The sequence below is a fragment of the Pipistrellus hanaki genome (genome assembly GCF_964339955.1).
Source record: "Pipistrellus hanaki genome assembly, chromosome: 3".
Classification (NCBI taxonomy): Eukaryota; Metazoa; Chordata; class Mammalia; order Chiroptera; family Vespertilionidae; genus Pipistrellus; species Pipistrellus hanaki.
In genome coordinates this window covers 120,320,371-120,346,042 of record NC_140505.1, presented here as the reverse complement: position 1 = coordinate 120,346,042, position 25,672 = coordinate 120,320,371, and the positions used below count along the sequence as shown (strand labels likewise).

Sequence of the window (25,672 nt, the reverse complement as noted above, 5' to 3'; positions counted from 1 at the left end):
CTCATGTTAATGTTTGTCTAATTTTATAATCCCTATTTCAGGGAGAGGGATTTGCTTCATTCAGGCAGAGGGATGTGTTACTTCATTTAAGAATAGTAGCCGCAGTGTTGCTAACTAGTGCCCTCAGTAGGCACACATCATAGTCCTTTGTTTTCCTCAGAAAGTAATGGAAAACAATAGTCTTTTAATGTAGTATATCACCAATGTCCCTCTCTGTATCTGTGGAATGAGAAAAAACAGTGACTCTGATTCTGGCCATATAATGTGATTTTCTCAATTGGGAAAGATTGTGAAGCTGATGCCAGCATTTTTTAGATTTCTCTCTCACTCGACCAAGTTGTACAAAGTTATTTATTGTTTAGCTTATTTTTCTCTATGTGTGCCTGTGTTTTATGTTGGCGTAAGCAAGTTCAGCTATTGTCATAGCTCCATCAGTAATATTTACTGGTGCCTATCTTGCTAGGGACTGAGAGGGAAGCAGAATAATAATCAAGTGCACTCCTTGCACTGAAAATCCAGACAATATATATGTGTGTGTGTGTGTGTGTGTGTGTGTGTGTGTGTGTGTATGTATATATATGTGTGTGTGTGCATATATATATATATATGACAATATAGAGGACGGAAAGCAAACAAATCAAGACTAAAAACTTTTTTACTCTATGTAATATGTAAAAGATATGAAAAATTTTCAGAAACTACAATGAGCCATGGCTTGTGACAAATACTCTATATTTAATTCTTGTACCTGTTTGGGTGTAATTTTTGATGATTGAACTAAATGAGGATCAAAGAAAGTAAATAACTTGCTTTAGGTCACATTGCTTGTCAATGGCATAGTTGGGATGCCACTCTGACTGAAAAATAAATCCACCAGCCCCTTAAGGGAAGTTTGTAGACTATACTAGACAGAGAAAACTGTGGATAAGACAATACAAATCATAATAGGAGATACTATTGATTGAATGTTGGGTAATAGGAACTCTCCTAAGCACTTATATACAAGGCCTTAATTAATTCTCTCTCTACAAACCCATGGGGCAAATATTTGGAGCCCCTATTTACAGCAGAAACTGAGGATCAAAGACATTAAGTAACCAGATGGAGCTAGGATTTAAAACAAGGTTTTCTGGCTCCAGGTTTAGTGCTCTCTTGCTACATTTTAGAGACAAACAATTGGGAAACAGTTAAGAAGCGCAAACTCCGTGGCCAGAACCAGTGAATGGTCTGAACATTAAAAAGGCAAGATGATGGGGATTCGGGTGGATATTACAAGAAAGAAGTCAACAGGACGTTGAACATAGCTGTGATGTCTTCAGTTAAGACAACTTACAGAATGGCAGTTATCGACTGAAATGCTGCAGAGGAGCCACGGCTATTGTGCTGGGGAAATGGTACTTTGGCTTTTGGTAATGTTGAGTTTAAAGGTGCTATTCAGACATTTGCATGCTGCCGGGAACCAGGTTTGAAGCTCAGAAAAACTTTCAGAATTACAGATGTAGAAAAGTTAGTAATTTAATCCCTAAGGTGATGAAGATACTCAGAGAAGTGAAGTTTAGAAAGGGGCACTATGCAAATTGAGAATGAAAAATGGGAGAGGCTGTAGGAGAATAAGAAAAGGAAGGTGTCCTGGAGCCCAGTGGAGGGGAGCTTTTTCAGAAGGTAAGGCCTCAGCAGTCTCAGTGGTGCAGAGAGAGGTCTGGCCAGGCAGCAACTGAAGAGAGTTTTGGAGATCAGGTGTCATTAACCACCTTGATGAGAGCAATTTTATAGGAAGGTTGATTGTGTTTATTTTGTTTATTTTGCTTTTTAATATGGGAACATAGGTGCACGTTTGAGGACTTTTTTATGTAAAGGATTCAATGGTATGGAGGAGCCAGGCTCTGTACAACCTCAGGTTGAATCGCAGAATATATGCGTATGGAATAGCCACCCTTTATTTTTCTGGGCAGAAAGCTGGAAGTGTAATAAAGCAAGATGCCATTTATTTTCTCTGCTTACAGCAAAGTCTCACTATTCACTATAAATAAAAAGAAAACCACCTTAATTGGTCCCTCTAGTGCAGAACAGCAGAGTGATTGTACATCAGCATGGAAGAATTCAGAGATGAAAGCTAGAAGTCACGAGCCACCAGCTCTCCTAGTGATAAATGCTCCCTGTGACTGCTGAGAATGGTAAATATGTCAGAGCCCCTAATTAGCTCAGTGCTGGTCCTGCAAGATTACCAGTTCCACTGCTCTGCTTTGTTTACCTGGCATCAATACTTTAGAGTTAAGCATCTTTTTAGTGAGACAGGTAGATTCTTATGGCTTACGCGGAAGCAATGGCCTGTTCACTGGCTCAACATGGCCAACTCTCAGAGCTGGGAGAAGGCAGGGGAAGAACCAAACCAAGAGGGATAGATAAATTTTTCTTAACTTTAAAAAAAAACAAAACATTATCAAGGTATAATTGACAAAAAATGGTAGGATACTTAAGGTGTACATTGTGATGATTTTAAACACATGTAAATTGTGATAGCATTGCTCCTACCTAGTTAATTAAATCATCAATCACCTCATTTATTTATCTGTGTGTTTATTTTTGGTGAGAATATTTAAGTTCTACTCTTGAAAGTTTTATTTATATAATACAAATCTTATAGCTGAAAGTTTGTACAAAAGAGATAGATTTAGGTAGGATCGGGCCTAAATGGGCAGTCGGACATCCTCTCACAATCCAGGACTGCTGGCTCCCAACTGCTCGCCTGCCTGCCTTCCCAGTTGACCCTAACTGCTTCTGGCTGCCAGCCTGACCACCCCCTAACCACTGCCTGCCAGCCTGATTGATGTCTAACTGCTCTCCTACCAGCCTTCCTCCCCTGTAGGTTTGATCATCCCCAACTTCCCTCCCTTGCAGTCCTGGGTTCCCCCCAACTGCTTTTCCCTGCAGGCCCGGTTGCTCCCAATTTCCCTCCTCTGCCGGCCTGGTCACCCCTAACTGCCCTCCCCTGCAGGCTTGATTGCCCCCAACTGCCCTCCCTTGTAGGCCTGGTCCCTCCCAATTACCCTCCCCTGCTGGCCATCTTGTGGTTGCTATCTTGTGTTCACATGGGGGCAGCCATCCTGTGTGTTGGAGTGACAGTCAATTTGCATATGACTTTTATCAGATAGGCTTTCTCTGAAAGGATCTTGGAGCCATGGCCTTGGAAAAATCTTACCTATTGGGTCTGGAAGCCAAAGCACATTCTTAACTAAAGAAAGGGAGGACTCAACATAAGGAATTACAACTCTGTGGTATCTACAGAAGACAGCAAAGAGAGATTGTCAAAGTAGAAAGCTTATGGAAAGTATTAATTCAAACCATGTAACATTGCTAATATTTGACTGGCTCTGTTTTACAGAAATGACAGTTTCATATAATCAACTAATAGGCGTGCCATGAAGACAGGCTGGTTGAGGGTCTCAGATTGGCCACTAGGTTTTTGGTTTTTGAGTCTATCTGTAGCCCAGCGTTTTTCAACCGCTGTTCCGCGGCACACTAGTGTGCCGCGAGATGTTGCCTGGTGTGCCGTAGGTGCAGACAAGACAAGAATTTTATAATTTTTCACTATTTTGTTTACTTAATATTTCATAATAAAGTAATTATAAAATACTTTCTTTGTGTTTATTTGATTCCTATTCAAGAGAATTACTTTATATATAGTCAATATAGGCACAGAGTTAAATTTTTTAACATTTTCTAATGGTGGTGTGCCTCGTGATTTTTTTCATGAAACAAGTGTGCCTTTGCCCAAAAAAGGTTGACAAACACTGCTGTAGCCCTTTGATGGAGGTGGGTTAAAAGGATTGTATAAAGGGGCATCCATCCTGTGGAGAAGAAAATGAACAGATGTTATGGTCTACCCACCTATCCATCTGATTCTAGCATCATTCAAGCTAAACACTGGCTCTCATATACCTAGAAAACTTGAGTTTATGCATTCCTTTCCAGATCTGACAAAAGCTCTTAACTTCTATCACTAGGAAAATGACAATGTACACATTTAAATTTTTTTTTCTAAATATTCATGAACTTCCCTGAAATCCAGGTCAAGAACCCTTCATCTAGATAAATTAAGATAAAATCCTCCTGAGCAGTGCAAACTAAAACCTCTGATGACAAGGGTAACTGTAGTGTAAAAGGTCTCCGGGCATCACAGAATGAGCTGCTGGGCTAGGCAAAGATGTAAAGGTTATTACATTTTTGGAAAAATAGATGCTAGGTCTACAATTCATGAAATGTATGTCCAGTCTAGAGTCTGGTTTATAGATCAAGGCATAAAGAATGTGAAACAATGAAGTACTTCTCCCAAATTATTTTCTCAGTATATGACCCCAGTAATCAAATTGCAATTATTAATACATTACTTTATTAATATTCAGATTGGCTCATTTATTTATAACAGATAGAACCAGCAAAGGCTGGTATTAGATTCTAGGCTTCTCCACTAGGGCAACCAGGCAGGCAGGTATTCACGAATAATGTGGTGTAGGCAGTGTCTACAGTCTAAGGACACACTGGTTCTCAATCCTGGCTACAGGCTAGAATCACTTAGGGCTTGCATAAACCGAAACAATGCTCAGTCCTAACTCAAAGCCAGTTAGGTTCAGATCTCTGGGAGTGGGGACTAGGTACTGATACTTTCAAAGGCATTCTAAGAAGTTCTAATGTACTTTCAGGGTTGATCATCACTGGATTAGATGTTGGTATGGATAAGATAAAGGATGCTGATGAAATGATGGAAAGTTTCTAGAAAATAACCAAGCAAGTTAATCTGATAGAAATTCTTAATCATCATATAGTATTTATAAATAAAATTTTCCCCCTTAAAAGAAAGCCTGCTTTAGTAACAAATTCTATGTCTGGGAGTCCTAAGGCTTGGGGCAATAATCCCTTGTAGCTTTAAAGCAGCAATAACGTTTTCAACATTAGGAAAGTTCATGTGAATTATAGAATGAAGAATTTTAGGGAGAAAAAGGCCCATTTTTGAAAAAGGTTATATACTCATTTGGTTCATATTTCAAAACCCACAAGAGTATAGAGTTCAAATCTCACTTTCTAGTTTCTAGATATTCAATTTCTCTCACTGGGAAGCACTGAATCTTAAATGTACAGTAGTTAATTTATGTATAAAATATCTTTTCTCCTTCTTTATACAAATGGCATTGTACAGTTGGTATGTACAATATTTGCATTTTCCTTTTTTCACTAAGCAATACATCCTCAAGTTAGATGTATACCCAAACTCCCATCATTGATATAGGCAGGAGGCATGTAGTAGGATTCAGCAAATGCCATTGCCAATTCCATTCATTACTCCCCCAAAATAAACAAGGCAACACTGCTACACCTGTCTACTGAAATGAAATTTAGGACTAGTCCATAAGGATGGTGCTGTCTTCACCTTAGAAATGCTATAGAAAGTGCCTTTGCTAACAGTCTCAGAAGTGTCCTAAAAAAAAAGACCAGGTGTGTTTTTAATCCTGCCACAAAAAGAGCCAAAACTGCAGTTGACTCAAAAGTTTTTTTTAAAAAAATATATATTTTATTGATTTTTTTACAGAGAGGAAGGGAGAGGGATAGAGAGCCAGAAACATTTATGAGAGAGATACATCGACCAGCTGCCTTCTGCACACCCCCTACCGGGGATGTGCCCACAACCAATGTACGTGCCCTTGACGGAATCGAACCCGGGACCTTTCAGTCCGCAGGCCGACGCTCTATCCACTGAGCCAAACCGTTTCGGCAGACTCAAAAGTTTTTATGTCAGAATTTGAGAAAACACAAGTAGCTTTGAGTACAAGCTGTAGATAAATTGAAATAATTAATAAAGTGATTTTTTTCCCCCTGAAAGATTTAGCTCTAGTGTTTTTATATCTTTATTTTGCTAAGTTGTTATATTCTACTACTGTCCTATGTTGAAAATGTAACCTCATTGGGAATTATGTGAGAAGGTAAGACATTACCTGGTTTTTTAACTCAGGACCTGTCATTTGTGGCCCGTAAATATTAATACATTAAATCATAAGTAGTAGAAACTTATAAGTGCAGATTAATTTCAAGATATTTGGTAACTGTCTTGTTTTCAGTGCTTTGTAACATCCCACTAACCACTTTAATCATATGGGCAATTGATCATCTATGAACCTCTTATGTAAAAATTTCATGATTTATAACAGCTGGAAGCTTATAACCTCTGCTCTGCCACTGTAGGGATTGCTTTTTGCCTTTGTTTTCTGGGCAGCAACTAACAGGGTAGACTTTAGGTTAGGGGAAGGAAATAAAAGCAAATGGCAAGGACATAGATTTGAGTTTTGAAGAATTTTTAAATTACTTTCACCTTTTAGGCATATTGCTGCTTTTGGTGTGTATGTTGTTTGTTAAAAATTCCTACAGTCTTAGAATTTTCTCATTTTAAATTTGAATAGTAGTTAGGCTCCTGCCTCTTACTGAATACAAGTTCTGAAATTAGCGTCATTTTTCCTTTCCAGTAGTTCAGCATAATTAGTGTGTTACTGGTTACGGGATGATATTGCCTATTTGTGCATATGTGTGTGTGCGTGTGTGTGCGTGCGTGCGTGCTAGCGCACTCATGTGTACGTGCAGAAGGGCAGGAGAGAATAGTATTCAATAAAATCATTAAGTTCCTGAGTCACTTTTATTTAGAGCTCATAATGAAAGTGGCTTACAGGCTTTGCTTCATTTTTCTAAAGCTCTCGTAGTGATAGTTGTTAAGAACATATGGGTCCTATATTTATTACTTTATTCTTTCCATTTATTAGACACAAATAGTTTGTACCATCTGCTGTGTAATTTTTAATAATATTATGTCACACAAACACTCATAATTACCAGAATATAAATCATATTAGAGCAGAACTGTACCTAGTTTGTTCATAAAATTATTTCTAGCATTTAGAGCAGTGTCTAGCCCATAGTAGGTGCTCAATAAATGTTCATTAAGTGAATAAATATATTAGCACTACCTAATTTAGTATGACTTGTTTTTATGTGGATGACTAGAGGCCTGGTGCATGAAATTTGTGCACTGTGGTGGGGGGTCCCTCAGCCGAGCCTGCACCCTTTCCAATCTAGGACATCCCTCTCATAATCCAGGATGGCTGGCTCTCAACCACTTGCCTGATCACCCCATAACCATTTCCCTGTCAGCCTGATTGACTCCTAACTGCTCCCTTACTGGCCCTACTGCCCTCGACTGCCCTCTCTTGCAGTCTTGATCGTTCCCAAATGCCATCCCCTGTAGGCCCAGTCACCCCTAACTGCCCTCCCCAGCAGGCCTGGTCACCACAACTGTCCTCCCTTGCCAGTCATCTTGTGGCAGCCATCTTTGACCACATTCGACAGTGTAAGGGTCAATTTACACATAACCTCTTTATTATATAGGATGTTTTCTGATGCAAGATCTTGCTCAGTATTGCATAGTATTACCTAAAGTGTTCACATCATTCAGAACCTAATGTTTGTATTAATTTACAGTTGTTTTTGGGAACAATAAGTATTTTACTATAGCATAATATGTTTTTTTAAAAAATAAATCTTTATTGTTCAGATTATTACAAATGTTCCTCATTTTCTCCCCCTCAATTGCTCCCCTCCACCAGGTTCCCACCCCACCCTCTGCCCTTTTCCCACCCCCCATTGTCCTCATCCCTAGGTGCACAGTTTATGTTTAGTCTCTTCCCACACACCCCCCACTCCCCTTTTCCCTGAGAATCCTCAGTCCACTCCCCTTCCATACCTCTGATTCTATTATATTCACCAGTTTATATTGTTCATCAGATTTTTTTTAATTCTCTTGGTTTTTAGATTCACTTGTTGATAGTTACATATTTGTTGTTCATAATTTTTATCTTTATTTTCTTCCTCTTCATAGAGAACCCCTTTCAGCAATTCATATAATTCTGGTTTGGCGGTGATGAACTCCTTTAGCTTTTTTTTTTTTATTAGTGAAGATCTTTATCTGGCCTTCGATTCTGAGTGATAGCTTTGCTGGGTAGAGTATTTTTGGCTGTAGGTTCTTGCCATTCATCACCTTGAATATTTCTTGCCATTCCCGTCTGGCCTGCATGGTTTCTGTTGAGAAATCAGCTGACAATCGTATGGGTGATCCTTTATAGGTAACTACCTGCTTTTCTCTTGCTGCTTTTAAGATTCTCTCTTTGTCTTTTGCTCTTGGAATTTTAATTATGATGTGTCTTGGTGTGGTCCTCTTTGGATTCCTTTTGTTTGGGGTTCTGTGTGCTTCCTGGACTTGTAAGTCTAATTCTTTCACCAGGTGGGGGAAGTTTCCAGTATGTTTTCAGTATCTCGCTCTCTCTTTTCTTCTGGGATCCCCATAATTCTGATGTTGGTTTGCTTGAAGTTGTCCCAGAGGTTTCTTACATTATCTTCAACTTTCTAGATTCTCTTGTCATCTTGCTTCTGCGGAGGAGTGTCTTCTGGCCCTTTATGTTCCAATTCTTTGACTTGATTCTTGCAATCTTCCATTCTGTTTTTAGGACTCTGTATAATATTTTTTATTTAAGACTATGTATTCTTTATTTCTAGTTGATCCCTTTTTATTTCTAGTTGATCCCTTTTCATATCCTCATAGATCTCATTTATTTTATTGGCCTTTTCTAGGAAATTCTTGAAAAACTTTATAAGCGTGGTTTTGAACTCTATATCCAGTCGCTTTTTGTCCTCTATTTCTTTCATTTGTGATCTGTTTCCTTTTCTCGGCATTTCACTGCTTCCCTGAGTTGGTAGGGTGGCTTTGTGTGCTAAGGTGTTCTGTGTGGTTCAGAGGGTCAGTCTCCCAGTTACCTGAGGTGGACACGCTTGGTGCCCCCTTTTGTGGACTGTGTGTACAGCCTTGTAGTTAAGTCTTGATTGTTGTTGGTATCACTGGGAGGAACTAACCTCCAGGCCAATTGGCTGTGAGGATCAGCTGTGTCTATGCCAGGAGAAAACTTTATCCTACTAGACTTGGAAAATTGCAATAGCTTCTGCTCAGCTTGGATGGGGCTGAGTTTCAGGGTGCAGCCTACAGCCTTGGCTTCCATCAGCCCTGCACTATGAGGTTCCTGCATCTCAGTGTTCCTCAGGGTCCTTTGGTACTTGCTGCAAGCACCTCTGAGAGAAAGGTACCCTCAAGTTTTGCCTGCTACCAAACAGTCTAGGCTCTCCCCCCAATGAGCCCTGGAACTGGGGTTCAGTGCAGTTGAAAGTGGAGTTGGAAGTGAGGTTCAGAGCAGCCTGGAGCTTTTGTCTCCTTCCTGCTAGGGCAATCCAGCTGCACAGTCTCTGTGCACAATGTGCTCTCCTCTGGGACTTCCTTTCGCCGCTCCCCTGAGTTTCTGCCTTACAGCCCAGACTCCCTCCGTATGAGCCTGGGTCCCCAGGGTCTGGCCTAGAACTGGGGTTCAGTGCAGTCGGAGCTGAGGCTAAGCACAGTCTGGAGCTTTTATCTCCTTCCTGCTAGGGCAATCTAGCAGCAGAGTCAACAGTCCGTCGTCCTCTGTGCATAATGTGCGCGCCTCCGGGGGCTCTGCCTTTCGCCACTCCCCTGAGTTTCTGCCTTACAGCCCAGACTCCCTCCGTATGAGCCTGGGTCCCCAGGGTCTCGCCCAGAACTGGTGTTCATTGCTCTCAGAATTGGGGTTCAGCACAGTCCGGAGCTTTTATCTCCTTCCCACTGGGGAACGCCAGCCAGGCACTTAGCCGCCCTCTCCTCTTCAGCTCTGCCCTCTCCCAATGCGCGCAGCGTGTCTCCGTACCTTAGGCTTTTACAGCTCCTCTGGTTTTCCTTCTGGTTTTCTCTTTCTTTCTAGTTGTAGAATTTCCAGTCAATCAACTTTCTTGTAGTTCTGGATAATGTCCATTTTGTATTTTAGTTGTTTTTTTTTTTTTTTAAATTGTTGTGAGGTTGCAGTTAGGTGTTTACCTATGCCACCATCTTGGTTTCTCATATGTTTTACTTAAGATTTGAGATAAAATGGAAATCCATAAGAAAATAAAATGTTAAAATATATAAATAGTAAAGCAATTCTAAAACAAGGAAGCATCATATTAATAGCCTTGAATGATCTGGGAATGGACAATAAAATGCAAAGTAACTGAACAAATTGAGGTCAACAAAAAACATTGTAAACTTTTATGTATCACTCTTTCAGTGTCCTAATAATAATGGTATGTTATCTGATTTTTAGACTTGGTAAATATAATACTAATGAAAATTTGACAGTGTCAGAAATGCAACAATCATTATAATTTTATATTATTTATAAAAGAATGGCAATGTTTCTAACTAATATTTCTAATACTTTAATTATTATTGTTATCTTTAGACATAATTAATTAAAGGCATTGTAAACTACATCAAATTGTGCCCTCTATGTAGATAGTCATTATGGGATAGCATTTTCATTATGATGTTCATATCATCTTTTAGTAAGTATATTATTGTCGCATGAACTTCAATTGGATGTAAAATATCTTACTTAAGTGGAAGTCAAACTACTTTAAAATATTATCTCAGTGCTTTTAGCTTATTGAGGAAATATTAGATCAGTGATTTATTCTGATTTAGCAGGCAAGAAAATGTCAAGTCAATTGCCTAAGGTCATCTGACAAATCATTCCTTATGCGGTTAAGATCAAGTTTCCCAAAGTCACAATCTACTGCACAAGGAACTGATCAGTGCCTAAGATAGATAAAAGAAGTAAAAGTCAAATGTTTATCTTGTTTGGTTAGAAAGGATAAAGTTGCTCATTTTTAGACCACTGTGATTAAGGCTTCAAAATGTGTTAGTCAAATTATGTACATGAGTTGCCAGGTTGTATACTGTGTCAATGTTAATCTACATGGAGTGGTGATGAAATAAAATGCAATCAAGTCTTTTGGGATAGCTGAGATAATAAAAAATAAATTTCTAGTTGCAATAATACTTTCTTTCGTATTTAAAGAGCAAGAGAGCCCAGCTGGTATGATTGAGTGGTTGAGCGTCGACCTAAGAACTAGGAGGTCATGGTTTGATTCCCAATCAGGGCACGTGCCCAGGTTGTGAACTCGATCCTCAGTAGGGCCATGCAGGGGGCAGCCGATCAATGCTTCTCTCTCATCACTGATACTTCTATCTTTGTCTCCCTTTCCCTTCTTCTCTAAAATCAATTAAACTATATTTTAAAAAAAAAAGGAGCAAGAAAAAAAACAATAGAACATAAGGAAGTCCTAAAGAACTTTTTTAATTAGTATAATTTTCATTAAAGAATAATAAAAACAACTATAAAAAAAAAAAAAGTAAAGTCGAGGTCATGTCCTATCAATTAGAAGTGAATAGTAAATCTATATTATTGAACAGTTATGGTCTGCCTTATATTATCATCTTTCACTTATTATTCTCTGTGAGGAGATCTCTTAGTTTACTGCCAGCAAACTATTCCCTCCTTTTACCTTAGTTCAGTGTTTCCCCAAAAGATCCTTGGAGTGTTCAGATGGGATATGTAGTCAAAGTTTAAGAAATTGTACACATATAACATATATTAACATGCCAGGCACGTGGATATAGAAACACAGAAGAAGCAGCACAGATGAGAATGGATTGAAGAATAAAGGGTATGGCAGAGCCAAGATAGATTTTTGTGGGCCATTTCAACTTTTTGTAGAATTATTTATTGGTTTAAATGACATACTCATTCTCCACATTGCAGAAACATCAGTTAAAAATGCTTTGTGTTCTTTTTAATTGCATCATTTGTCATAATTGTTAGATTTTTATGCATGAATTTTGACTGGACATGTATAATGTCATGTTGAGGCTGTAGAAAACATGCATTTTGGGATGTCTTATTGGATTTTTAAAAAATTCATAGAATTTGCTATCCTTGAAGACATTTAATTGAAAAGATCATTGCTCAGAAATCACTGTGATTCAGATTTTTATCTCTTCTCAGATATTTTAAGATTTATTATTGTCACTTATAATACTGATCATGAAGAAAAAAGATAAGTTAGCAATTGCTTATACCCAAATTTCTCCTTCAGCCTACCATACAAAATCATAGATTTAATTTCTTATAAAATAGAAGACTGTTGGATACTATTAGTTTGAATTACACACTCAAGAAAAAAAAAAAGAAAAATCGGAGTTTGAAAAGCTGTTAGGTTGTTGTAATGGGACAAACGACCTCTCTGAGGCCTGGGCATTTGGTTTGCTTTATTTATGATAGAACGTGGGAATATTTTAAAAGTAAGATTCGTTGAGAGTCCCAGTTTATTAACATTTCTGTGCTAAATGTATAAGTATTGACCCGCCAATGAAATATGAGGCATTGCACCCAGTGACATTTCAAATGGATCTCGTTGCAGGGGAAGCCTGTGGGGACGCCGGATGCTGGCGCCTATTTCCGCGTGCTGGCGGAGCACGGCGTGGCTGCCTTGTTCACAGCGCCCACGGCAATCAGAGCAATCCGCCAGCAGGACCCGGGGGCCGCCCTGGGGAAGCAGTACTCACTAACAAGGTGAATGGGATGCGGAAGGCAAATTACATCAAAAACTGCAATCTGGATGAATGACTGAGCATTTGATTTTTTTCTGGCATTGCAATATCTTCTGTGGAGAGGGCCAAAAACATTCTGATTGATATTAAGAATGATTGTTCTAAACATATCTTTGAAACACTTGGGATTATTTTAATTACACCATGGATATTTTTAAATACCACATCATGCTTATTTCAGTGCAAATATTACCAAAATATTTTTAAAACTACTCTGCTTATATTTTTCTTAAAGTAAAACGCTGACTATAAATTAAAATGCATACATACAAAAAATAAAATAAAATGCATACATACATGCATTTTATATAGATATATACTTATATAATCTATATCTATCTCTAACTCTGTATATACCTGTCTTTTGAAAATGAAATAATGGTTTTAATAGAAGAAAAATATTGTTTTATTTTACATATACAGATAAAATATGAATTTTATAGCTCAAATTACGTTTGTTGAAAGAGTGAAGGAACTTATTTTTATTATTTTATAATAATATGCTGTGAATAGTTTAGATACTTTTGTGCTGGCTTATTGACATCTTCTTTAGCTTAATGATATGTGTATCTAAAGATAATCATAGCAATTTGTGTCTTTAAGGCAGTTTCCAGCATTGATTCTCATTGAACTTCTTTGAAATAGGTCACTGCTATCATAAACTAAAGGAAGAGATTTTATTGTTTACTCAAGTCAGAAACTACGTTTGCATGAAGTTGGTTTGAATTTTTTAAGTTAAAAACCAAATGTTATTAATTTTGTGTTGGTATGGCCCAAAGAAGGAATTAAAAATACATAACACACACCCATTGCAGATGTAAGCAATCAGTTTGTGCAGGGTCAGTGGTTTCATTTGTTCCCTTTTCCTTTTTTATTTTATGAAAAAGTAGATCTGTGTTTACATCAAATTTACTTATCATCCAAAGAGTACTTTCTTATTAAATTAAAAGGTGTTCATAAAATGAATCCTCTATTATAATATTTATACTAACCCTCTGTTTATTCACTCAATTGTAACATTTCAATTAGGTTTCCCTCATTTTAGTCAAAAGAATAGAAATATAAACTTTGTAAATGCATTTGAGGCTGTGTATAATCTTCACATCTTAAGACAATTCCAGGGCTTTTGAAGAAGCAGTGACTGTGGTTTCTTGCAGTGTCTCTTTACTGACAAAGGCATTCTGATTGCAGGGCATTCAGTTGTGTGACCAGCAAACTAAGGTTGTTCATTTGCTGCATCGTCTTCTTTTTCTGTTTGTATGTGGCTTTAGATGCCATCTTTTCTGTGAAGGCAGGAACTGTTTCTAATCGCTAAATGTTTAAAGCATCAAACAGTCCCAATTGGCTATTAAATAATCGTTTTCCAAAGGATACATAAAGATATGGAGTCAGATTTTAGCGTAAGAGAAATTGCAGTAAGTTCCTCCTCCTTCGTCTTTAGGCACCTAAATTACTTATGACGATGTGCACGTTTCTAATAGGTATTTAGGAATGAAGACTCTGCAAACACCCTCAGTTATTCAAGTTACTACCACTAATAAGTCCAAATACTCAAAATCTCCTATGTGCTAGGCATAAGCAGTTTACTTTTATCTTGCTCTGTCATAATAAAAAGGAATTGTGGTTATCTTCATCATACAAATGAGTAACATTGGTCCCAGAGTGTTTAAGTAACTATTATATTTAGAAAGAAAATAATTCAAGCAGTTTGACTAGGCCCCACATTCCTAACTAAATACCACAAACTCTTTTTTCATGAGAGGTAAAGTAAGAAACTTAATAAATCCTAAAGATTTTTATCACCTGTGGGACAAAAGCAACTTTTACTTTTCATATATTTTTAATCTATTCAGATATAATACCTTCACTGAACTACTTTAATGGATTCTCATTTGTGGACTAAGAGAATGTTAGAAACAGAAGGGATTTCAGAAATCCAACTATCTCATTTAAAAACAAGGAAGCTGAGGTCCAAAAAAGGTTAAATTTAGTTTAGAGACAGAATAAATACCAAAATTTAACTCTTTTCATACTTTTATACTTATGCTCAAGACCTTTTGTACTTATGTAACCAGAACTATATATTCGTTTTATCATAGTGTACTAGAGTTTGGAAAAATACGTAGATTAGAAGTGGTCTAATGTAACCATTTCATTTTACAGTTGAGAAAACGTTGTCATAGAGAGGAGAAATAGCATCCCTTGGATTTCTCAACTACTATGGGGCAAAGCTGCAACCAGGCAGTACAGTATGGTAGTTAAGATTCTGACTCTGGAGTTAGACTAGCTGGTTCAATCTACCATTCCTGGCTGTGTGAGACCTAGCCTCCCTCCCCCACCTTTATTCCTTGTAAAGAGTAATAAATAGAATATAATGAAAATAAAAGGTATCTAAGTCATGAAAAGCACTTGGTAACAGTTCTTAACATAGAATAAGTCTTAGCTATTATTATCTTCTGCTTTCTAATTCGTTTGCCTTTTATATCACATCATAGTAGTTTATTTTCCTATGGTTTTCTAGTTCAATCTTAATCAAGTTAGTAAATACAGGAGTGGGCAAAAGTAGGTTTACAATTGTGTTTGATTATAGCAAGTAGTCTATAAGAATGTGTAAATAATGAAGGCCTGCAATTGGAGTATTTATGAGATTATACATAAGTGTACTTAGCCATTGTGACATTCCTTTGAGTTAATAAAGCTATTGTAATAATCATAACCTGAATGTGTTTTTCCATATGAACAACTGTAAACCTACTTTGCCCACTCCTGTATTCAGTGCTGGGATTTCCATTCAAGATATCACAGTACCTCATACTTCATACAGTCTTTCTTTTCCAATTACTTAGCAATGAGAGCTAATTCAAAAGAGAAAAAAACCTAGCATCAGAGATGGCTAAAAAACAAAACAAAAAAAATTCTATAGACTGGAAATGACTGGATTAGAAAGTGGTAAGGCTGGTTGTATTCAGATGGATCTCAGGTGGAAGTGCCATCCAAGTACTAAGCAGATCAGATATAAGTAAATTCTCATTGGACATGCCATTTGGAGGTTGTAAAACATAAGTTGAGGCTATAGATAAAGTCTATAACCTACAGAGAGAATCAACAGAACACCAAAAAGGAAAATCAAACTGATGCTAATAGATTTCAAGTGACAATTGTGAAAGATCTTCAAAATGCTGAGGGAGAATTGTCAAACTAATTTTTTTTAAAATTAAAGACTGAGGGCAAAATAGACAAATGTTCATATGGACAAAGCTAAAAGAACTTAAAATCCAAAGACTACCATAAAAGGAAAAATACACATGGGGGAATGGTATGAGTTTAAAAAATAAGTAACTGCTAAAACCAATAAAATATTTTGTTGAATTTATATATTTGGCATAATAATTATGATGGGATATTGGGGTTTAAACAGAAGCCAAAATTAATGTGGTAAATAATGGTAACCAAATGGTGGAGAGTTTTTTTTTTTTTTTAAAGTACTTTGAGTTTTTTCTTGAAAAAGTAATTTTCTTCTGCTGAGGAAATAGAATAAAGGAATGAGGGGGGTAATCACAGGAACACTGATGGCTAAAAGTAATGATGTTTGCCATGTGAACTAGGAGTTGATGAGGCATCACTGAAATAATCTATTTTTATTTAACTTTTTTGGCATAAGAAAAGAGTAATTTTTACTGGTTTGGTAGTTTATGGACCTTGAATGAGACATTCATTTTAGTTTTTTTTGTCCCTACTTTATTACCTGGGAATTCTTCACTAGAATTTATCTTTTAGCTCTTTATTCATTTTAGTGCCGCTTCCTATCCATTTTGACTAAAATTAATTTGATAACACTAACATTTTTCTCTTTCCTTTTCGCTTAATTTTCAACTTTATTTAATCTAGAATTTTACATAAAGTTGGGGGAAGGCATATAGGTCTCCTTTCCATTAATGCCCACCCCTTCTTTTTCCTACTCTGCATATTGCATATTATCTTCTTTGCTTACATTTTTAGTATTATAAATTTGGAAGTAGATTCGTTTTTTGTGTGTGTTACCATCAGAATATCATCCAGATAATTAATCTATTAGAAGCCTAAGCAACTGAAAGACTGGTCGCTATGACGTGCACTGACCACCAGGGGGCAGATGCTCAATGCAGGAGCTGCCTCTTGGTGATCAGTGTGCTCCCACAGCAGGCTTACTGAGTAGCTGCAGACCCAGCAGGGCCAGGATGAGCAGGAGTAGTGCAGCTCTCCAATGGGCTTGGGCTCCTCCCAGGCTACTGCTACTTCACGCACTACTACATCCCTTGGGGAAAGTCAGACTGCCCGCCCGATCCCTGAAGCCGTCAGTCTGACATCCCCCAAAAGGTCCCAGATTTCGAGAGTGTGCAGGCCAGGTTGAGGGACCCCACCGGTGCACGAATCCATGCACCAGGCCTCTAGTTAGTCTATAATTATAATTATCAAGGGTAGCACTACCTAGTAAAACTGAGCTCTATAATAAGGTAGGTACTAGCCCCATTCACTACTGTACTGCTAAAAAATTGATAGTTTCAGTTTTTAAAAATTTTAATTGATTTAAGTTTTAAATAACCACAGGTGAATGATAGTTTGTAATGTATCCAGGGAAAGGAAGTGTCTATACTAATTTTACATTTTTCTAAATCACCAATGATTTCAAAATTTTTTCTTGATTTTAATGGAAATGGAAGGATTCTCTAACTTGCAATTAAGCTAGCTGTCACTTTTACCATTTAAAAAATACATATATTTTATTGATTTTTTTACAGAGAGGAAAGAAGAGGGATAGAGAGTTAGAAACATGGATGAGAGAGAAACATCGATCAGCTGCCTCCTGCACACCTCCTACTGGGAATGTGCCTGCAACCAAGGTACATGCCCTTGACTGGAAATGAACTTGGGACCTTCAGTCTGCAGGCTGACACTTTATCCACTGAGCCAAACTGGTTAGGGCACTTTTATCATTTTTTATTGAATATCAAATATTTCTGTATTGCTTTAGTGCCAGCATAAAGATTACTACCATAATATTAATGTAATTCAAATCTAAGGAAAGAAAAATAATAGAATTGTAGTAGACAACCATAACAATAAATACTAAGTTTTAAGATATGTAATGCTAAAATTTTCCATCAGATAAGAATTCATTGCTAGTGCATGGCTTATTATTATAATAATCTAATTATTTAATTGTAATTTACTTGGCAGGGATGTAATGCCAAAATTAATTAAACAAAAATTATGATACAACTTGTAAAAATGCTGGCATATTAAGTTATTGTTTCTTCATCAGCCAAAAACTATTTTGTGCCAACATTTTTAATTGACAATGTTTAGCATCATTTTTATTAATAAATACTTTTGAGGTTCTAGACTTCAGTTTTATATAGAAACTAAACATGTAACTCTGGGACATCTAGAGCTCTTAGAAGTAATCTGTGGTTTGACAGATGGTAAAAATGTGGCCTTTTATATTAATAACTATAAATCTCTTCCTTTTTTTCTTTATTTATATTATTGGCATCAGCCAAACCATCATGTTATATATTTTATTACAAATGATCAAGATGCATAATATCCTTTTTAAAAAATATGTTTTTATTGATTTCAGAGGGAGGTAGGGAGAGTAGAGAGAGATATAAACATTAATGATGAGAGTAATATCATCAATTAGCTGCCCCCTGCAATCCCCCTCTGAGTATTGACTGAGCCTGAAACCCAGGCATGCCCCTGACCTCCTGGTTCATGAGTCCATGCTCAACCACTGAACAACACCAGCCAGGTGAGTATTGTTTATTTTTTCAAACAGCAAAATATTAAAAAAGTTTCAGACTAATAAATTTATTACACATGTATTATTAAAATATATTTTTATTGATTTCAGAGAGGAAGGGAAAGGAGGAAAGAGAGGAACATCAATGATGAGGGAGAATCATTGATCAGCTGCCTCCCACATGCTCCCCACTGGGGATCCAGCCCAAAACCTGGGCATGTGCCCTGATTGGAATTGAATAGTGACCTCCTGGTTCATAGGTCGATGCTCAGCTACTGAGCCACGCTGGCTAGGCTACACTTGTATTATTGATGAAAAAGGAGGCAAAAAAGATAAAATATGTTCTAGAAAATAGTTACATTTTCTTTCCTTTTATTACATTTTAAATGAAATACAAAGAATAGTTCTTTGATCAATTGGAAAACTATGTTTGAAACCTCCTGCAGTCATAAATGGCAAAATTACAATAAAAATCCTAATATATACAATAACATGTGTGTATTCTTTTCATTGCTCAAATTTCCTGTGATATACAAAAATAATATGATATTTTTAACTTAATCTAAATTTTAAATCATGTATCAATTGTCTGTCTCAAAAGTATGTGTGATACAACTTGAAGCAGCACAAAAACAATGGAACTACATTTTCATTCAGTCTTTTCTGCTTTTACAATTTGTCATGATTACCTGTGTTTGCCTCCCAATTATGTTTTCTTACATTTTACTTTTATTTAGGATTAAGTATTTGAGAGTTTTTTTGTTGTTGTTGTTTTGTTTATATGTTGGTTTTCTTCTTTCAGTAACATACAGTGTATTCTAAAAGGATTTTAAAGGAAACGAGAATTGTCTTGTAGAGATAAGTCTCTTTGCTCAGACCGGAATAATTCCATGTCTGCCTCCTCTAGAGCTTCCTAAAGCAAAAATCTTCCTGTGCCATTCTCCTGTTTAAAATTGTTAATTGCCTTTAATTAGCTTCTCGCTTCCTTCATGATGAAACCTAAATTTCTTAGACTGCTCTAAAGCCCCTTCGCGATGAGGCCTAGGCCTGACTAGTGGCTAAGTAGTTGGAAAATATGCCACTAGGCAACTACTGAAACATTAGTTTAAAAAAAAAAAAAAAAAAAAATATATATATATATATATATATATATATATATATATATATATATATATATATATTTTTTTTTTAATTGATTTCAGAGAGGAAGGGAGAGGGAGAGAGAGAAGCATCAATGATGAGAGAGAATCATTGATCTGCTGCTTCCTGCATGCCCCCTACTGGGGATCCAACCAAAAACTCAGGCATGTGTCCTGGTCAGGAATGGACCATGACCTTCTAGTTCATTGGTGGATGCTCAGCCACTGAGCAACACCAGCCAGGCTCAAACATTATTTTTGGCAGAGTCTTGCACCATCATATGAAGTCCTGTAACTATGACAAGTTATTGAGCCAAACCAAACCAAACGCAAAATTTTGCAATGCTGTTGTGATGACAGTCTTCTTATAGAATCGTTCAATAATAAATTATCATTTGTCTTTGCTGCATTTATTGCCACTTGTACACTCACACAGGTAAATGCACTCAGATACAAGTAGAAAAAAATATTGACATAATGGTTTGAGGAGGAATTGTATATATAGTGTTAACTAAAAAGAATTATCATCCTGGTGAATGTAGGAATTCTGCTTCTTCTTCAGAAAGTCGTGTTCTAACTGCATTATTCTATTTGGTGGCCACTAGCTATTGTGGCTGTTGAGCATCTGAAATGTCCACATTGAGACTCTTGAGGCCAAACTGCACCTTTAGGGTCATGATTATTTATAACAGTTAAGGAGGATATTAAAGTTGACCTCACGGGAGTTTCATCCTTCTGTTCTTTTAATCGCTCATCTTCTATATTATAGCTCTTGCAATTTATGTAATCCTCTCTTCTCTCCAGAGCTCTCTTCAGCAACTTTAGTCAACAAGTCATGGACTTCCTCTCTCCTCTTGACTGTTACCATCCTCGAGTGATTTTTAATATTATATCTTGAGGATAAATTTCTCTATCAATACACTTGATTTATCCAGTATCTTTCAATATTAGATTCTCTCTGCTACCATAAACACCATCCTTTCTCAGAAGAGACACATTTTAAACATCTCAAAGTTTGAAATTCCCCTCTGACAACTAGGTCCTCTTTTTTTCTGATTCTACAGTGCATTTGTTTTAATTGATTTTTTAAAAAATTTATTCTGTGACCTCACTATTATTTCTTCCTGTCTCTTACCCCCCCCCCATTTTTCCTAGTAATTTTCTCCATCATGGTTATTCCTACCTTGTTTCCCCATTTCTCTTGCCTTGCTTAGATTTCCAAACATTGATTTGCCATCCCTTCTTTTCTGTATTACATCCAACCTGTGCTATGTCAACTTAGACTCTTATGTTACTGATTGAGTTACCAAGAAGCTGCTCTTTAGTTCTTTCACTTTATGTAATACATTTAAAATTATCCAAAATAACCAAGACTTTTCTTTCTTCCAGCCATTGTTCCTTTGTCAATTTCCATGCTCTTACAAAACAACATGCCTCCTCTTTTATTTAATAGAATGAGTCAAGCTGACATAAACTTTGCCAACTCCCCACTGTACTTCGTCTTTCTAAGCTTCTAGAAATGTTTCAGTCTCTATGCCGAAACCGGTTTGGCTCAGTGGATGGAGCATCGGTCTGTGGACTGAAAGGTTCCAAGCTCAATTCCGGTTAAGGGCATGTACCTTGGTTGCGGGCACATCACCAGTAGGAGGTGTGCAGGAGGCAGCTGGTCGATGTTTCTCTCTCATCGATGTTTCTAACTTTCTATCCCTCTCCCTTCCTCTCTGTAAAAAGAATAAATCAGTAAAATATATTTTAAAAAATGTTTCAGTATCTAAAATTCCCAAGTATTTTGACTGGTGTTGAGGGATAAAGATAACTGTTCCTAAGGGGCTCACAGTGCACTGTGGGGAATAGATAAGAAACAAATAATTATAGAATGAAATGTGTTTATAGCAGAGACAGGAAATGCATGTTGTTAGAAAGTAAAGATGGGAATATTTGAATCTCCATGAATCTTCATGAGGTGATATAAGTTTAGGGAATGGCAATAAATCTTCTGTGGCTGTATTACATTGGGTAGGCAGGTTTTCATTTATCTGATTGTTCTTTTACTTTGATGATATAAATTAACTCTTCATGCACGCATCCCTTTTCTTGACAGGTCATAGACATTGAGAATGGAAGAAAAATAGTCATTCTCTCAATGAACCAGCAATAGTGTCAAACCAATTCTATTTTTCTATTTCATCCTTTTTATTTTGTGGCATAGGGGCTTCCTGCCAAAGATTCTTCATTTCTCAGTAGTCATGTATTCCTTTCCATAAGAGCCTTTTTAAACTTTGAAGGCCATAATGGTATTTACTTTATACGTCCTTGGAATAGGGGAAATATGTGCTTGAAATCAGAGTACTCGTTACCAAATGAACTCATAAGAAAGAAGCACATGCATCATATTTATGAGCATAATTGTTGTCTTAGCTGATACTTGAGAGTGTATTTTGTGTGTAGACCTAAATAGAACATAGCAATCAAAGTTGTAGCTTCAGTTAGCAGAGATAATGTAAGGGGGAAAAGAGGTTTTCATCATTAAGCATTAGATGAAGATGACAGATTATGATAGAGATCAACTTGGTTGCTCTTTTCAAAGCTGAGAAGCTGTAGCTGTGAATTGTACTTTTGAAATAACTCTCTCCAATGCCATGATGTGTATTAAGTTCCATTTGGGTCAAAGCAAATCATGCCTCTCACCATTTTGCGGTATGATATACTGGTAATATGGCTGCTTTCTTCAGAAAAAAAATTAATGTGGTTAGGTTGTATAATGTTTAAAAGAATGTAGATGAACTTATTTAGATTTGTTTTCAAGGAGTAATTTGAATTCACTTTCCCTCTTCTATTTAGGTTTAAAACATTATTTGTGGCTGGAGAACGATGTGATGTTGAGACTCTGGAATGGTCCAAAAAGGTCTTCAGAGTACCTGTCTTAGACCACTGGTGGCAAACTGGTGAGCATTTTCTAAATATGTACATAAACATTGCAGAAATGCTAAAAAAAACAACAAACAAACAAACAAAAAAACTGCAAGAATTGGAGGAAATTCTGAACTTCGACCATCAGGCACAAACTCAGCATTCAGATGGTTCTGATTTCAGCAGAAATAAGCAATTGTTTGATTATTCTATTACTAAAAATGTCTTCCATAAATTACATTGGTGCCACAATTCTCTTGGTCCTCAGGTGTAAAACACCAAACACCTCTTTTGCTTCTCCTTCTCTTTATTTTCTATATTCAGTAAGTCACTAAACTTCAGATTTTTCTTTGAAGTGTCTGTTGCCTTCAACCTTCCTACCCTCAGTACTCCCATTGTCTTTGAGCTGTGGAAGCCTCATTATCATCTGCCCTGATTTAAATTACTCTCATCACTCATCTCAGTTCTCTGCTTTCCTGAACTCCCTGCCCACTGCTCTAAGAGGTTTTTTGTGTGTTTTTCTTATAAGCACTGTTTCTCTCATAGGATTTCCTGTGGTTGTCTGGCTCTCTTCTTGTGCTCTATAAAACTGAATATTTCTGCTTAACATTCAAGGCAGAAAAATGTGTTTTTCTTCAACACACACACACATATTTTATATAATTATTTATTAACTTAATTGATTTATTCCCGATATTCCTCCCCCTAAGTGACCCTTGAAAAACAAACTGTCATATTAAACAGATAGAATATAAGCTTTGGTACAAATAAAAAACACACACACACCTTTCGGCTGCTTCTTCTTTGAGGAATAATTGTGTACTTATGTGAAAGTCAGTAGATTATTTGGAATCTGTTCTGCTCCTCACTGAGTGTAGGGATTTTGTTGGGTTTCCCTCTGAGCTACTGAGAGTAACTATGAGATATGAGAACCTTGCAGCTTTCATATGTACATATTTCAGTTCAATTCTACTTAAACCAGTACAACAGATCAAACCCTTTTATACTATTGTTTTCAGAATATTCATCTTATGAGCAACTAGGGAAGAGTATCAAATTTGGATTAAACATTAATCAAGTTTCTTTGCAAAAATTACATCTGATTTTAAAAGTTTATAATCTAAAGATCAAGTGAGTGACTAAAACTGAAGTTCAGTGTTTGTCATTTTAGAACCCTGATTCTGACAAACTGTAGCTTTTATATTATCTTCTTCGATATTACTCTTAGGGGAAAAAAACTGTGTTTTCTATATGTCTAATACTAATGTAAAATAAATGATCATAGCAGAAAAGGTGTCCCTTAAATAAAATGAAAATCAGAGTTTCTATTCCCTTTAGTTTGATTTGTTAACTAAAAGAAGAACTTCTTTTTTTAAAAAAAAATATATTTTATTGATTTTTTATAGAGAGGAAGGGAGAGAGATAGAGAGCTAGAAACATCAATGAGAGAGACATATCGACCAGCTGCCTCCTGCACACTTCCCACCGGGGATGTGCCTGCAACCAATGTACATGCCCTTGACAGGAATCGAACCTGAAACCTTTCAGTCCACAGACCAAGGCTCTATCACTGAGCCAAACCGGTTTTGGCTAAAAGAGGAACTTCTTATGTAAATTTGTAACTATTAAGGAAATAAAAAGATAACATTGAATTCTATACAATGCTATGTGTAGAAACACATAAAAACAAGTGAAGAATTATTGCCTCTCTAAGGAAGAGTGCTTATCGAATTGGTGCATCTCCTGCTTACCAGGAGAGTTTAGCATCATTATCCTAAGCTGAAAGAGAACAATACCCTGTCACCTTTGAGATGGTTGCCCTTTGGTCTAATGGAAGTGTTGTTCCCAACATTGAAGTGACTTTACACAGATGCTTGCAGAGAGGCTTCTGTTTTTATTTTTTCCTCCTGAAAGTTGACTATTCCAAAGCTTGCTGAAGGAAAGCAACACATTAACAAATATAATTATAATTCTTTTTCTTTTTATTGATAGATTTGTGTGCAACAGCCTGTGCAGATATATGTAGTTAGAGCATTCAGGCATACAGGAAAGCTCACTGAAGCCTGAGAAATAAGCATATGAGGTCCCTGGTGGGTACTGAGTTTCATGTGAATTCCAAATTTTTCTTTAATGTATTGTTCAGAGGGAATTAATAGCCACATTATGTCAGTGTGCTGTCATTTTAATCAAGTTTGAATGGCTGCTCATTACTGTGAAAAACAGAGTGGATCTCTGCTAATAATGACTGATTCTTTCCATTCCTCCCATTCAACTGCACAGCATTTGATATTGTGTCCAATTAAAGCACACAAATACTTGCATATGGGCAGTATGTAGGTAGCTTGCTAGCTAACTAGGTAATTTTATACTTTATAAAAGAAATTCTCCTGAGGTGATGTAGATGTCAGCTACTAACAAAATGTAGTTAGAATCTTTTCTCATTTGCATGGAAAATAAATTATTATTTTCCAAGTTTTATGTTTTGGTAAATAACGGTGGAGTGACACTAAAGTTTACCATTTGCAACCATTCACCTCTCCTAAGGTGATATCAAATTTATCTTAGGTGACTTTAACTTAATTTTAAATCACCAGGAGGAAAAGACAAATACTTGTGGATTACACTTAACTCTTAGGAAAAGGAAAGAAAAATTCAACATTTCTAGCATATATATGAATTTGCTAAAGTTTTACATGCCAAATAGATGGTAGAACACTTCTGTAAGAGATATTCCAGTAAAAATTGGATAACAGGTGAGGGAATGTTAAGCTTTTCCCAAAGGAATACTTTTCTTCATTTCAAATTTCAAGTTTTTCACTAGGTCTCTATCTTGTTATTGACTTAGAAAATGATTTTTTAATATAATTGTGTAATTTATGAGCCTTCCATATGATGTATAACTTATGAATTTGCTCTCTGATTACATTAATATGTGTGTACACATGAGTTGTTTAGAAACTTGGGTGTGTAATTGGAATTAGTAAAGGATATGTTAAGTAACTAAAATGTATGAATAAAAATTGATTTATTTCTGTGACTTGGATTATAAGAAGGCACACACAGTCAATCCACTTTATTACCATGTAGGTTTTGTTACACGTGAAATCTGTATTAGCAACAGCACATTTCCAGTGACTAACATCCCCTTTTGGCCCACTAATACCGACTTTGAGATCTGATTTGAATAATATCTAAGATTCTAAATTGAGAACTAATCATGGAAAATTCAAGAGCAGATCAATTTTTCATAGGAGCATTTAA

At 36.5% G+C, this 25,672-nt stretch overlaps 1 protein-coding gene across 2 annotated transcripts in view; it reads left to right on the top strand.

Annotated features, from left to right (window-relative positions):
- ACSS3 (acyl-CoA synthetase short chain family member 3) overlaps nucleotides 1-25,672 on the top strand; it is a 153,393-nt gene that overhangs the window by 79,620 nt on the left and 48,101 nt on the right. For both annotated transcript variants that reach the window (XM_084878860.1, XM_084878861.1), the window contains 2 exons: nucleotides 12,391-12,542; nucleotides 22,343-22,446. In XM_084878860.1, coding sequence (XP_084734986.1) covers nucleotides 12,391-12,542; nucleotides 22,343-22,446 — 256 coding nt within the window. The remainder of the gene's footprint in view (nucleotides 1-12,390; nucleotides 12,543-22,342; nucleotides 22,447-25,672) is intronic.